The sequence below is a fragment of the Telmatherina bonti genome (genome assembly GCF_933228915.1).
Source record: "Telmatherina bonti genome assembly, chromosome: 12".
Classification (NCBI taxonomy): domain Eukaryota; kingdom Metazoa; phylum Chordata; class Actinopteri; order Atheriniformes; family Telmatherinidae; genus Telmatherina; species Telmatherina bonti.
Window position 1 is genome coordinate 18975508 of NC_136610.1, and position 16539 is coordinate 18992046.

General features: G+C 39.1%; 1 protein-coding gene across 2 annotated transcripts; it reads left to right on the forward strand.

Moving 5' to 3' along the window:
* Nucleotides 1-3033: 3033 nt before the first annotated feature.
* On the forward strand, nt 3034-11828 carry smyd5 (SMYD family member 5). 2 transcript variants are annotated; one of them, XM_079250250.1, is made up of 14 exons: nt 3034-3141; nt 4126-4234; nt 4532-4671; nt 5206-5327; nt 5410-5479; nt 6213-6317; nt 6546-6608; nt 7564-7634; nt 7991-8097; nt 8313-8369; nt 8479-8573; nt 9036-9106; nt 9543-9646; nt 9721-11828. In XM_079250250.1, the coding sequence occupies exons 1-14, from the start codon at nt 3049-3051 to the stop codon at nt 9888-9890; spliced, it is 1377 nt and encodes a 458-aa protein (XP_079106376.1). In that variant the 5' UTR covers nt 3034-3048; the 3' UTR covers nt 9891-11828. The 2 variants fall into 2 exon arrangements, with proteins under 2 accessions (XP_079106376.1, XP_079106377.1); XM_079250251.1 differs by having other exon boundaries at nt 9543-9864.
* The last annotated feature ends 4711 nt before the right edge of the window (nt 11829-16539 follow it).

Sequence of the window (16539 nt, forward strand, 5' to 3'; positions counted from 1 at the left end):
AGCGTTATTAAAACCTGTTTCTACTGTTCTTAAGATCACACTATGTTAGATCTTTTTCAGAGCTTGAAAAAGCTACAGATTCTTTTTTATTACTGCTGTTTTTTTTTTTTTTTTTTATTGAAGCCATTTTGATTACTGTGACATCAGTTTTTAGCATGAATAAATAATCTAATATGTACAACATAAGTTAGACCCCTACCTTAAGTACACTAGGTTTATCAGAGTCTAATTTTAAAATGACAAAAGCTAATCAATGCTGCTTAAATGTGCTATCCGTAGTGTGTTATCTACTTGATGGTGGCGGTAATATGTTGTGAAATCACCACTGTCCCCCTTTTCATGTCACAAACCTGCAAGCAGAGAACTGCCTGCAGTATTTTTACATTCAGCAAAAACAGAAAAATGCAAAAATGAAACTGATCTTTACACCAAGTGATCAATTTAAGCCCAATATTTGGTTTGTCTGAAACATCAGCTGCAAAATGTGCCACCAGTCACATACAACTTGTGAAATTTAGTACAGTGGAGATAGTCTGACATAGTTTCTGGAATGAAACAGCTGCATGTTTACCAGAACAGGGAAGTGTGGGAGTTAGGCAGCAAAAACAAACATAGTGGTATAAGAGGGGGTGAAAGCCCTGTGGAAGCTTAGGAGTCGCAGCATATTTGGCTTTTTCTTTTTAGGTTATCACAGGTAAATTTGCAAGCTATGGTCATGTTTTAGCTGCTTCCATGCTTTCCATATTTAGTGGCACTTTATCTCCTCCAAGAACGCCACCATTGTTTAAATGCAAGAGAGAGAAGGAGATATGAAGGTGTGACACAATATGTGCATTAAGCTGTCAAAAGCACAGCTGACAGACTGTGGGAGATCAGCTCTGATTAAATAAGTAGATGTTGCAGCTGTAACATAAATTGGTTCAATTGGCTTTTAACATATTTTTCTCAGTTTTTTAAATACAAGTCAGCACAAACTCTCTGTGTCTTGTTCATGTAGCTTAGATGGAAGAGACTGAGGTGTGTGGAGAGTTGCTGAGGAAAACTATAAGGGATGTACAAACTGCTGACAGAAAGGTTGCATGGTGCTTGTCACAAGCAAACAATGATACCAATCAGGATATGTCCCCAGCTTCTCACCACTCCTAATTAATCAGCTACATTGTGAGAAATCCTTCTGGCAGCCTATTAACTTCCAAATGAGTGGCTCCCAAACTTGTTATGCCTCACTTGGCCTCATTAATTGGTGTCTACTTACAAGCCTTTACCTCTGGGTATGCCATATGACCAGTTTGGATTTTTTTTTTTCTCTTGAAAGTGCTGAGGAAGTAAATATTCTTTCATTTGAGCTAAAAGTAGAAGAAAGCTGTCATGTTAATCATGATTAAATAAACCTGGAGACTCCTTACAAGGTGCTAACCCCCAGTTTGGGAACCGCTGAACTCTGCTGCTCTCTGAATTTGAGGCCTGCTGTAGAGCCTGACATATAATGGATTTTTAACAAATATTTTTCATGAAGGTGTTTTAAATGAACAAAATACTGAGTGATCATCATATCTTTTGTGTGAAAAGATGATCAGTTTTAAAAGGTACTTATCAGCACTCTCTGGTGGACAAAGTGGAGACAAACCGTGATAAAAGACTTTTCTCAACTGGTCTTTCTTGTTACTGATCAGTCCACACACACACACACACACACACACACACACACACACACACACACACACACACACACACACACACACACACACACACACACACACACACACACACACACAATAATACAAGTTCCAGCTTGCTTACACTTCAGGGTTGGAAACAACTTAAATGTTTATGACTTGTGGGAAACAGTTCTATAAATCTCAGGACATATACATGCCTAGAAACGTCCTGGGAGGACTGAGTAGAGTCAACTGTTGTGCTTTAGAGTTGATATAAACTACTAATGAAGACTCTCATTACTATGAACCAATGTAACAATGTGAAACCTCACTGTAAGTGGATGCTCTGGACATGTCTGAGCACACAGACATCGTATCACTCTTAAAGCAGCTTTCACCCCAGATTTTGTAACCCAAATAATGTAAAATAACAGAATTATTAATTTGGTACTATGTCTTATTTTGTTTTCAGGACATTTTCCTGTATTACTGACTGTTGTTAAATCCCTGCTGTAGATTAAATGAATGAGGTATTTTGTACAATAATTTCAACAGTTATTATACCATATATGTTAAACAAATGATTATGGTATGTAATCCTTTATATAATAATTGTATTGTAACAATATTGTTATGTTTGCTAGTCAAACAATGTAATGCACACACCAACAGACACAGAAATATGCATAATAAATGCTCTTTCACTCTATGTGAATGTTTTTTTTTTTTTCATGATTCTGCTGCCTACTTTTGCTAGAAGATGGTTTGAACTCCTATGTGACACTGAAAAAAAATCCTTAAGACTAACATTTATCATTTATATGCCTGTTTATTTTATTGAAATGTTTGTTTTACACAGTTGTCATGCAGTATTTCATGCTGTCTGTAAAAGAGTACAGTACGTATTTCATTTTGCTTTTTTTTTAATAGTTTAGGAAAGTGTTTGGATTAAAAGTAATTAATCTATAAAACATCTATTGCAGAATCTTACCCAAAGACTGCTGGGATAGGCTTCGCCAGCTCCCCAACGACCCTTGATTGGAAAAAGTAATTCGGATAATGAATGAATGAATAAAAAACATTTTAGTGTGTTTCAGAAAGCCCTTTTTGGCAGAGCTTCTATTGTTTTTTTTTTACCCCCTGCAACATCATATAGTTTTTTATGGTGTATAACAGAATTTAATTTGATCTTTTATATTAATTGGATTTTTTCCGGCCTGTTTTATTTGTATGAATCAATTTTACTTGTCAAGCTTCATTCAGTAGATGAACTTGGAGCTGTAAACCCTCCGCACAAGCTGGCGCAGTTCTTCATTACACCAGCAGAGAGCGCTATCGCCTCCTTCACGGATGAAATGTCAGGGTTGAAAGGGGAAAGGTCGTTAGAAACATGGCTGCCCCCCTGGATTACATGTTTTCCCTGTGCGTGGACCCCGGTAAATGTGCCAGCAGTGTAGAAGTAAGATTCATAGACAACATAAAGGTGAGACTCTTTGGTTTTGTCAGACTGAACGGAGCGAGTTAAATCTGCTGCTTTATGTTGCCTCAGTGCGATGGCCGCGTTGCATTGCTGCTACATGATGCAGCCTCTGACTGTCACAACCTGCATGATTCAACTTCTGCTGCAGCTCATCGGGTTTAAAACAGTATAATGTTTACCTGAACTCGGTTTGAATAAAACCAATGAATGAAATTTCGTTCTTAAGATGTTGGAAAGCTCAATCCAGGGATGAAAATAGCTCACCAGAGAAAAACAAGACCAAGAAAGTATTAAAAGGATTCCTCCCATATTCCTGCCAGTATCAGTTCTATGGGACTTTATCTGACGATGAACAACAAAACAAACAGACAAACAACATAAATGAAAAAAAAACCAAAAACAAAACCTGGCTTGTGTATCTATCTATCTATGCTGATCATTTTCCTCCTGTCTAATTTCTGTTTGGGTTGTCATAAATTATAGTAACAGCATTTACAAAAAAAAAAAAAAAAAAAAGATTTCAGAATGAGAAAATAGATCTCAACTGAATAATGGGTTGCCATGTTTGTAGTTTTGCCTGTGTTGAGCTTTTTCCTTTATTATTTATTCATGCATTTATCTATAAAGCATATTGCACATTAATGGACATAAGTCATAAAATACAAAATGTAAATATGCAAGTCAGCAGGACTGCTAATGCATATCTTTTGTCCCTTGGCAGATTTCTATAATATTTTTATTTATATCTTCGGTAACTGACTTGCATACCTTTGTGTTAGTTTTGGTTCATGTCTTATTTGAACTCTTTTTGTGGTTCATTTATGCATCCCATTTTTTCATGTGCCCTATTCTGGGTCTGTTACTTTCTCTAATGACTTGTTGATGTTCTACATGTTGTGGGTCTGATGGAAAATACAACTAAACTGTCTCGTTTTGTATGAAGATAAAATTCTTATGTAAATATGGTATTCTGCTATTCATTTTCAGGGTAAGGGTCTCTTTGCTAAAAGGAGCCTCAAGAAGGGAGACACCATTTTCATTGAGCGTCCGCTGGTCTCTGCGCAGTTCCTGTGGAATGCTTTGTATAAATATAAAGGTAAAATGTGGACAAAAACATGTCACAGGTGAAACTGCGAGGTTTTGAAACTGACTTTTAAATCACATCTTTAACTAAATGGTGACTGAGGATGATGTTGCATTATTGACGTAACTGTGGATGAATGGTATCAGAACATGAGCATAGCTCATACTGGATTGATCCAGATTTTATGTAGAGGTTTGTTCTGAGTTTATCTTTGTCACAATAAAGTGACTGAGTTTAATCTGTGCTGTAAAGCTGCTTTATAACAACATCATCAGATTACACCTGCTCTGACTGTGGTGCGTTTTGCAGCCTGTGAGTATTGCTTACGAGCTTTGGAGAGCGCAGAGGAGAACGCACGGAGACTCAGCGGCAACCCCTCGCTCAACCTTCCTCATCCGGAGCTCTGCCAAGTTCGCCCTGAGCTGCACCAAGCCTGCCCTCAGTGCCAGGTATGTCAGTCACTGCTGGGCTGCCAGGCAGCCCTTTCACAATGGGTGCCATAGTTTTTTTGGCAGCTTCTGTCACGATCATTTAGAGCAAAGATAATCTTTCACCTGAGCTGCCTGTTCTGGCATTGTGCTGGAGCATCATATGACCTCAGGAGAAAATGAAATAAAGGTTAAACATAAAGCACAGACAGAACATTTATTTTCAGAATAATAATAATGAAAAAAAAAAAACAGTCTAATCCACTGTTCCAAAAGATACTTTAAGAGGGACAACTGTCTTAAGAATAAATGGACAATGTGGAAGAAAACTCTTTATTTAAAGATGTTTTAAGAAATGAAGATTAGTTCACTAAAATCACTAAAATGCATAATTATATAGTTGCCTGTGTTTATCTTTAATCTTCAGGAAATCTTTTGCTGCTGATGGTAATTAAAACTTAAAAAGCTTTTGATAGAAAATGGCCAGTTTCTGCACATGAGAGGCAAACCTGTGCTATGTGAGCTATAGTATTCGCATCTTTTCGCCCTCTGCAGGTGAAATACTGCTGCAGCGAATGTCGGCAAGCTGCATCAGATCAGTACCATCGGGTTCTGTGTCTGGGTCCCTCTCAGGAAGATCCAGACCACCCCATCAACAAGCTTAAAGATGCATGGAGGTGACAGTATATTTTGTACACGATTTAACTTTTATTTTGTGCTTTGATCACAACTTAATCGGGAGCATTTTCCTACTTTCAGAAGTATGCATTATCCCCCAGAGACTTCCAGTATCATGCTTATGGCCAGGATGGTAGCCCTAGTCAAGCAGGTGAGTCTCTGATTGGGTTAAAACAGAAGGAAACCTTTTAAGAGGTCCTGATTAAGGAAGAAATAATGTGATGAAAGTGACTCAAGCAGGATAAATATGGGAAAACAAATTTGTGTTTAATATTGTTTTTTTTATGTTTGAAACTGCTATAACAATGTTAACTAGGGGTGGAAAAATCAGTTTGAAAAATTGACTATTTGGGTTTTTTTGCTTCAAGATTTTAAAATTGATTTTTTTTTTTTTAAATAAAAAAAAAATCTATTTTTTTTCAAAAAGGGAAAAAAATAATCCTTTATCATTTTTTTTTTTTTTTTTTAAATTATTTTAAATTATATTTTTACTTGTCTTCTCGTGCATTATAGCAGCAGACTGATGATCTGGTTAATGTGTTGTTTTTCCTTAAATGAAATCAAGAAAAATGACAAGCAAAAAGGGTTTTGGGCATTTCTTTTTGTTTTTAGTCTACAAAAATCTGAGAATTGCAATTTAAATCTAATCGGCACCCAAAAAAATCAGAATCGAATTGGGACAAAAGCGTATCGTCACAGCCCTCATATTAGCATTTGCGTAATTTTGTTTGAATCAGTTATTTATCCCTCATCAGCAGTGAAATATTTGGCATGTGCAACAAAAGAAATCGCACCCTCTTTGTTAACTAAGTTTCCCACGAGGGACAATTAAAAATATTACTTGAAAAACAACGAATTGATGCAACATTATTAATGCTGTCCAGGCCAAAGACAAAGCGCACTGGCAGAAGCTATTCTCTCACTTCTCCAGCCGGACAGCGAATGAGGAGGAGGAAATCGCCCACAAGCTCCTGGGAGAGCAGTTCAGGGTAAGTTACCTTCATGTTATTCCTGCTGGAGACGCAGAGGCAGTGAAGTGAGAAAGGAATAAATTCTGCTTGTTCAAAGGCGACACAGTTCTTCATAGTTCAACGAGCAAAACAGTCGGGTGATATTACCTCCTCAGAAAGTTTAAACTCCATCTCTGACTACTTGTATGTATGATATATATATCCTCAGTAGAAATGGACTATTTATTTTTGTTCTGTCGTTTGCAGGGGCAGCTGGCGTTGTTACACAGTCTTTTCACAGCAGCACTTTATGATGATAATCTCAGTCGGGTGAGTTTGTCTCAAATTAGTGTTCCTTGTCTTGCCTTTTTTATCAAAAACAAAAAATTTGGAAATTATAATGGCATGTTACAGCAGGGTTGAGCCGAATACCTGGACACTGGGCCGGTCCCTCATTGACTTTCAGAACTGGTTTAATTTTTCGTGGCATACATTCAGTAAGGTAGAAACATTCCTCTGATAATTTTGGTCCATAAAAGCATGATGGCATCACATGGTTCCTGCAGAACTGCACATCCACCACATCCCATCACTGCTCAGCAACATTTTAATAGGCAGTTAAGCAGTTCTCTGTAAGTAGGTGTGCCCATTAAAAATGGCAGGATGGATTCAAGCTTTCATGTAGTTTGTGCCACTTTTAGCTGCTTCTTCTAAGCATTGCAGCTGAATCAGGACATCTTCTGTTGTTGTCCAATTCTGGTGAACCTGCGTATCTTTTAGCCTCAGTTTCCTGTTCTTAGTGACAGCAATGGCACTTTGTTTTAAGATTTGGCATGTTTAGCCTTCAGAAATAGTATTCTGCATATCGTAGTGGTAACCAGTCATCATTTAGTTGCTGTTGCCTTTCTGTCATCTTCAACCAGTCTGCCTATTCTCTGGCCTCTGACATCAACAAGACATTTTTGTCCAATAAAATGCTGCTGACTGGATCATTTTTGGTTAGTTAAGACCATTCTCTGTAAATCCCAGAGATGGTTGCATATGAAAACAGATCCTCTGTTTGTGAAATGCTAAGACCAGCCTGTCCAGCACCAATAATATGCAATATTTACTTAAATCCCCTTTCTGATGCTCAGTTTGAACTTGAGCGAGTCCTCTTGTTTACACAGTAGCTGTTGTTGACTCAAACCAACCACCATCTCGTGTTCTCTGACTGATGTGTCACACAAAGCAGCTTCTTCATCTTCTACAAAACAGTAAATCAGCATCTATGCCTGTATTGCAGTGGTTTGTTCCTGAGGGTTTCCGTTCCCTGTTTGCTTTGGTGGGAACAAACGGACAAGGCATCGGCACCAGGTAAACACCTGCCTCAGTTCTTAACTTTCAACAACCAACAGATTCAATTCTGGTTCTGCCAGAGGTGTCCTTCCTATTAAAAGGGAGTTTCTTCCTCTCCACTGTCTGCCTGTGTGCCTGCTCAGGATGGGAGATTGAGTTGGAGCCTCCAACTCAATCTGTTGGTTTCCTTATTTAGGCTATTATGAATTGGCTTTCATTATGTTTTTTTCCTGTCTGTAAAGTGTCTCGAGATGGCATTGCCGTGATTTGACACTATATAAATATTTAATTGAACTGAATTGAATTGAATTGGATCTTAGCTGGGATCTTTTAATCCCTACCTTTGTGCTTCTCATTTTTGTTTTTAACCCCAGTTCCCTGAGCCAGTGGGTCCATGCCTGTGATGCGCTTGAGCTTCCCACCCAGCAGAGGGAGCAACTGGATGCTTTTATTGACCAGCTTTACAAGGACATTGAAAAAGGTCACAGTTTTATCTCAGTCTTGCAGTATTTTCTGGAGAAAACAATTTTTGTCTCAACTGAGCAGATTTGCAACGGTCGTATTGTTTGGATGGGTTTTTATTATTGTTTTTTATTTGCTGTTTTCAGCGTTGATGGTGTTGGTCTTGTTATGTAATATGTGAGCAGATCCCAATGAAAGGTCAGGAGTGTGCATAATTTCTGTTTTTCTCTTCAGAAACGGGAGACTTTCTGAACTGTGAGGGCTCAGGACTTTTCCTGCTTCAAAGCTCATGTAAGTGCAAAAGATGTTTCAATTATGAGTTTGTCACTTCAGCTCAAAGACCTATTTGAATTGTATGAATCTGTTTTTTTCTTCATTTTGGTGTGTTTGACGCTTACAGGTAACCACAGCTGCATCCCAAACGCAGAGGCGTCTTTCCCAAACAACAATTTCCTGCTTCACCTCAGTGCCCTTCGTGACATCAACCCAGGGGAGGTCAGCTGACACTTCTGGGTCCAGAGTGTTAACTTTTAGCCGGGGATATATGAGACAGAACATCCCTCTGTAGTTTTGCATTCTCCCTTGTCAGACGGCATTAGAAGGCTGAGACTCTCAGGATTGGAGTGGGTTTGTCAAGCTGTCAGAAAGATTGAAAAGCCTTGGATCTGCATGACACAGTAATGTCACAGCAGCCGTTCCTCTTTCACTGTAAACTTTTCATTTGAATGCCGTAGAAATGAGATATTTCACTGGAGAGAAAAGGAAGATTATAACTTCCTGCATAATGGTGCATAGACATGCAGAAAATGACTTTATGCTCTCTAAAAAAAAAATAGCAACAGAAGAAGTATATTCCTTGGACTAAACTGTATCCTGTATCCTGTAAGGTTTAGTTGCTTCATAATGAACACCGAGTTCTCTCAGTCAGTTTAAAAGTGTGTTTTCTTCATTTTTCAGGAGATCTGCATCAGTTATTTGGATTGCTGTCAGCGGGACAGAAGCCGACACAGCAGGCACAAAATTCTGAGGTAAACATCTGTAATCCCTCAGATAAATTGCTCGAACAGGGGTCACACTTATGAATTCCATCTGGATCAATAGAGAGACTGCCTGGCAACGAACGGTACGGGGTCTGAAGGCGGCTCCTGAGCTCATGCTCTGCATTGATCAGCATGACGTGAATCAATCTTTGCATTACATGCCAAGTCTTAAAACTTTGATGCATCCTGTAGAAATCTCAGTCTGGACAAAAGTGCATTTCCTCTCCAGGTTGGCTCTCATATCACAGCAGCCGATTCAAAGCTTTAAGTGCACCACAAGTATTAATTACAGCTTGAAAGAGTCAACCGCTCCAGTGCACAGCAACGGCTGAAAAGTTCATTAACAGCGGAGTGCAGATCACATCTGATGGATTTAGCTGTTGTGTCGCAACAATCTGACTGGATATTTTCTCCCCCCCCCCAGAGAGAACTACCTGTTTATCTGCTCGTGTCCAAAGTGTGTGTCTCAGACGGATGAGCTAGATGTGACATCTGACGAGGAAGAGGAGGAAGAAGGCGAGGCAGAAGGTGAAACGGAGGGGGACGAGATGGAAGATGAGATGACAGATGTTTGATGAAAGACTTGCCCTTTTTGTTCTCAGTCATTTCCATTTCTGCTGCCATGAAGCCAATCAGAATAAAAACAGCGGTCCAGTCCGTGTTCTGCATTTCATGGGAGCATCCAGATGTGTGGAGTATCATGCAAATAGCAACACACTTCACTCATTCTCTCATCCTCAGAAACATACATGAAATGTGTGTGTGTGTGTGAACATTATCGTAGAGCTGTTATTGTTTTGACCCTAAAGTTGAGGCTCAAAGCAGTGGCTTGAAATCAAACCATACAGATGACTTTAACTTTGTAAGAACAGGTGAGAAATTTTACCCAAAAACCTTCAGAGCTAAAGGTTCAGCAGATTTACTTGCAAAAAGTTGCCACATATTAAATCAAGCAAAACTGTCATGCAGATAGTCAGCTGAGGAAGTTGTAACTTTTATTCTCCTTTTTCATATTTTACTCAACTACGTCAGGTTTCCAGTATAGCCCGAGTTAAATTCCACACTCTAATCTGAGACGACCATAAAATAATGAAGTGTTGAGAGGGTAATTGATCACGCAGTACCTTTGACTGTCTTCATTTCTGCTTGAATAATGTTCTGTCGTTTAATGAGCCCTCCCCCCCTATTTTAATGATTTATTTTTTTTAACCGTGGACCACTGCCTGTGTACCCCTACTGGAAAATGAGACAATCAAAATTAGAAACAATGATCTTAAGTTTATATTTAAGGTTGCCGTTGTTCAAGAGGCATTCATTTACAGTGAACATGGGAAAAAAAAATTCATATTCTCTATATGTTGTATAATGGCATATGTGGAATCTTTCTGACATTGTTGGTCTACGTGTTTTTACCCACATATCAATGGTATTTGGATGTTTAAGTGCTACCTTTTTTCTGTATGTCTGATAAACTGCCTTCTGGATGTTTTTGAGATGTTTCCTGTTACGTTTAGGTTACAGCTGTTATGTCCCCAGAGTTTTTGCTTGTTTGGATTGGCCTCAAAATTCACAATAAGAACTTACTGAAGTGCGGTCAGGAGTATTAGAAGTGACGCAATTTAAGATAGAGTTCGTAGTATTAACTTTACACTCATGCAACTAGATGATGTCACTAACAGCATCTGATAAATCTAAAATGTGGAAATGAGACGTTTTTAAGTTAGTTTCTCCAAATGAGAAAAATTTTGTTCGATTCGGTGTTGCGTTCACTGCCAGCCATGATCCTGACCAGCTGATTATGTAGTAATTGTTCCTGACATGATTTCAGTAGCCTTAACTTGTCACTATTGTTCATTGTATTTATCATTTTATTATCTGACTATAGAACCAAAACAAACCCGTTTGACCTCCAGTTCCACAGTTGGCTTCTTGTGATGAAGGTTATGTCAAAGCAGACTAAATGAATAAGCAAAGGTCATTTAGTTCTCTGCTGGTTTTGCTTTTCTTTATTCCTGATCTATGCATACTGTGTTGCTGCGGCTTAAAAAAAAAAAAAAAAAAAAAATCATAATTCCATTATAATTACAGCCTTGTCATATGAGAAGCACCCAGCCTGTGAAATGTAGTTTGGTTTCATGCTATGATCTATGGGTTTAGGTTAACCCTCATGTAATGTATTTTGGAGACCTTGAGTGGAAAATTGCTTTGTCAGTTACTGTTTGCCCTTTATTGGGAACTGTATTTCATAGCTTTGTGTTCCACATGAGTGAAACGGCTGCTGCCTCACATGAATCAATATCGCAACAATGACTGTAATCACAAATCCCAGCATTTTCAGTCATTGCAGAAAGATTGGTAATACTAAATAAGTCCACTTTTCCAGTGTTAGTGTGGCCAAAGCCAACTGGGAAAAGCTGCATGTTTAATTTAAATATCACTGCAGCAAACTAGCAGTTGTCATTTTTACTACTATTTCATAAACCATTGAAATTGGATGTCTGTCCAGTCATTTATCTGGTTGAAACAGCTCCTGGTTTTGCCACACAAGATATTTGTTCAGTCTTTGCATATTAACTACAAATCCTTCGTCAATTTGGGTTCTTCTCTGATACAACTGTTGTAAAAACACATAATAAAAGAATAACAACAGAATGAATATTGAAGTAAGAGAAAAATTTAATTAATAGTACAAATGCAGCAAATGAAAGGAAACTGAGTGTGTGTTTTTTTTTTTAAAGAATAAAAAAATAAACTTTGCACAAAAAATGAAGAAAATTTTTGTTGGTTTTTTTTTTTTTTTAACCCTTTAATAATGCCAGTGTGTGTTATATGTGTTGGAAAGCCTGATTAGTCCCCTTTACAATGAGGTATAACTTGGAAAGGATAGTACTTTTGCGGACTGAGGAAATGCATGTTGTTGAAAAAGGCACCAGGATTCCCTGCAACATTACACACTCCTGTTGGTATTTACGCTTGTCCTGAGTTGCATCCTCCCATAGTAACAAGGAAAAAACACATATTGGCCATTAAGTAGTAGCGTGAGGAAGATCCATATGCAGCTATGCATTGCCCCAACCTCCCACCCTCAACCTATGTGATTTTTCACAAAGGCAAGATTTTAAGCCTAAACTAGAGAGGATGTCTGCCTCATGGACCTTGGCTGGATGCTGGTTCCATAGGAAAGGGACCCGATAGCCTCTATCTCCCATTCCACACAATACAAGAAACCCTGCAGTTTCAGAGCCGAGTGCTCTGTCGGGTAAAATATGGAACAATATGATCTTTGACGTAATGGATCTTGCTCATGGAGAACTTTATATGTAAGAAGAAGAATTTTAAATATCCTGGATTGAAAAGGAAGCCAATTAAGAGAAGCTAAAACTGGAGAAATATTTCTTTTCCGAGTTCTCATCGGAATGCTTGCTGCAGGATTTTGGTTTTTGCTAGACAATTTTTAAGGAATAAGGAGTTGCAGTCGTCCGGCCATTCCCTCCAGCAACACTACTGGTTCTAATGAAATGGGTTTTCCAACAGCTTGTTAAGTTCTGTACAACTATCTTATTGAGCCATTAATGGGAGTCAGGTGAGTTGGAACAAGAAACCGTCAACAACGTGTAGGAGAAGAGGTTAGTTGGTGATCGCTGCTCTGGCACATTAGCCCAACTAATCCCATAAACATATAGCTGGATTGAGGTCTGGACTCGCAGAACTCATACCATTTTCTCCGCTCCTAAATTCTGGAGGTTCCTCTGTGATGGTCCCAGCTGTGATATGAGAGAAGAATATCATCATTCTGAGTCATTCTGGATGATGGCTCCAGAGTGTTTTTGTAGTTAGGTGCCAGTTAGGTACTAGTTATCTATCTGTGACTTGACACACCTGGCAGCACTGGAATCTCAAAATAAGAATGAATATCAACAAGAGAATATTATAGAGGATTTTGGCACATTTATTTGGAGGCATTACCCACTTCTTTACATGATAATCCATAATGATCAAGTTTGCCTAGTCTTTCCCATTCCAGGTCCTCAAGCCCTCTGTTCTGCATGTTTTATCAATAACCCTACTTTAACACATCAGAATGAAATAAAGGGCTTGTTCAGGGTTACAAAGAACTTAATGAGAAAGTCCAGTTATCTGACGGTGTTTTGGAGGAATATGTCTAAAATGTGCAAGGCAGGGGGCCTTGAGGACTTGGATTGGGAAACACTGAGATACTGGTTACAGGAGTGGCCTTGGGTCCGGTGGACCAACAGAGGTGGACCACTTTGAGCTCTGAGCAAGGTCCTTTATTAACCACCCACTCCCAACCCCTTTAAAGAAATAAATAAATAAAATAAACAGAGCAAAGCAGTTGGGACTAATTAACTGATAAGGTCTGTGTCCAAAGTATAATTTAATGTGAACATCTGTGCCACAGAGTTTGTGTCTTATCCGGAAATCAGACACAAATGTTAGCCATATTTTCAATAGATTTGTTGATGGTTAAAGAAAATGTACCCTTCTTCTTGCCCGAACGCTGCTGGGATTGGCTCCAGTTCCCCCGCGACCCTTACTTGGATTAAACGGGTTCAGAAAATGAATGAATGAGTAAATAAAGAAAATGCCTAAACCATAATATCAAATTACCCTTAAACATGTAAATAAGCTGTTATACTCCCATCAAATCACTGTTTAACTGATAATGACTGTTTCATGCCTAGAGCTACTGGATAAAAAAGAAACGTGTAGTAACAGCTTATTGACACATAAAAACATAATAACATGCTTTCCCCAGTGATCTCAGTTTTCTGGCTGACATCCCTCCATTAACCTTCTTATTTCACTCCAGTTTCCAGTCTTTGCTGCATTTGCATCAAATGTTAATTAATCCAGGATGCACAAAACAAAGATGGAGCGAAAAGAGCACATTATGTGTGTGAGCAGAAGCACACCTGGGACCCAGTGTGGGAATGTTGGATGTCTGGATGCAACCTCCAGTTAAAGCTTTCTCACTCTCAGCGGCTGATCTGTGAGGCCATGCCATATTCTCAGCAGGAGCTCTGTAACTTTTGGAATATGGCGGCACCAGCAGTTCACTGCAGGCGTTGGGAAGTTTTGAGCTCTAGCAGCCATGCATGTCATGTAGCTTGGTACATCGGAGAGCCTGGCCATTTTTAAGTGGGGGAGGCAGAGAGGTCAAAGAGTTTTCTCTGACAGAAGTGGACCAGATAGAGGCTCGTTTGAGGACAGAAGTGGTGAGAAGTGAAACAAGTGTTTGAGGAGAGGAGAGATGGGGAAGCTGTATGAAGGGCCATTATGTCTACGCAAAGAAAGAGTCTTTCATTCTGACGCATCAAGTACAAAACACTTCAAAAGTATTCAAGAGACTACATCGATCTAAAAGCAACTTTATGCTGTCAGTCCCATATTATGCTGATGAGGGACAGAGAGGGAACGAGAGAGCACTTGAGAAGATGGCTATTTTTATAGCAACTATCACAGTCAATGCTATGCACAGGGAATGATGCCTAGGATTTCTAGGACTGGCAGTACATTTCTTTATCAAAAGTAACAGATTGTTTTCTAAATGATTATTTCAGGCCTTGTTTATTCTATTTCCTTAGTGATACATATTTCAGCTGCCACTAACGTTAAATGTTGGTTGCCATCTAGTTACGCAAGTTCTTATTGTTGGAGAAAACAAATAAAAAAAGCTTTTCAGTGACTTTTTTTGCACACCTAAATATATTTAGTTCACAACTATTTAAAGTAGGGAAAAGCAGCTAATTTTCTCTTTGTAGGAACTTTCAAAGAACCACAATTTATCATTAATACACAAGTTCATTCAAATTGTCGATAAGCGCTCAAACTGAGTCGACTATCAGGGAATTATCTCCTCATTTCTTTGACCTTATTATTAACTAAATCTGTCTGTGTTCACTTCATTTTCTTCCATCCCCTTTGCTGCCCTCAAATCATTACATCTTTTATTTTTAAAGTGGTAAAAATAAAAAGTACTAACTAAACATTCTCATCAGACTTAAATCCCCTGTGAATTTCCAGCTACCTGCTGTTGATTTATCTGTCGAGGTTAGAGGTGGACTGCTCTGTTTATGACTGCTTATGTGAAAGCTGTCAAACAGTTTCTCTTTGGATGCTTGAAGTGAGAAAACTATGAAATTAAAGTTTGTTTTTAGACTCAAGCAAAGCAAATCGTCTTGCAGCAGGCCCCATATGGAAACAATCTTGAGTCTGCATTAGTGCCGTCCACATCAGTTACTGCAACCGATACCATTGCTGCCTTGCAGGGACACTCCGCAGCTAAATTGATGAATGACTGGTTCATGTGAAATCAGTCAGCCTGAAGCAAGGTTATTGCACTTTAGCTCACCCTGCATTAAAATAAACATAGAAACAAGAATTTGAAGAACACAAACTTGGCTGCCCAGTGACCTCCTTGTTTTGATCAGCGTTTGAGACATCTGTGGTTCAGTTCTGCTAAAATAATTCTGTTGGTTAAAATCACAAAGCTACAAATTGTATGCAGTGTCTCTGCCATGCAGTCATCTGGGATACTTTTGAAATACTGTGGGTAGCTCTATAACCTTACATTTATCTTTTGAGCAGCATTTAGAGCCTCATTGGCCTCATATAAATCTTGCTGTTTGGCCAGAGACGGTGGAGAAAACATGAAGAACCGAGTCATGGATCATCCGAATTGAGGTTTTAATGTTACAGATGCCCCAATACAACAGTATGAAATAAAACAAGGTTTTGACTTTAAGATTTGTTTGGTCATCCATCCATTTTCTGCTGATTATGTGAGGTTGGTTCGTCCAGGGGCAGCTTCCTAAGCAGGAAAGCCCAGACATCCCTCTCCCCAGCCACATTCGCCAGCTCATCCTGGGGGATCCCAAAGCGTTCCCAGGTCAGCTGAGAGATGTGATCTCACGAGCATGTCCTGGGTCTTCTCCGGGGTCTCCTCCCAGAGGGTTGGCCTGGAACACCCGAGGCGTCCAGGAGGTATCCTAATCAGATACCTGAGTCCCCTCATATAGCTTTTTTTTTCTCTAAGGGAAAACTTGTCCATGTTGCAGAGGAAACTTATTTCAGCTGCTTGTTTTCAAAATCTTGTTTCTTTGGTCACTACCTACAACTCGTGTCCACAGGAGAGGGTATGAACATAGACGGACTGGTAACTCGAGAGATTCGCTTTTTGGCTCATTTCCACACCGATCTGCTTGTCCATCTCATTCTCCATCCTTCCCTCACTCATGAACAAGACCCTGAGATACTTGAACTCCTTCACATTGGGCAAGACCGCATTCTCGACCTGGAGAGGACACTCCGGCTCTTCTGCCTGAACATGGTGTTCATTTTAGACAATCCGTGATGAGCACCTAAGTCCAATAACAAAACATCACCCGGGTTTAGATCAG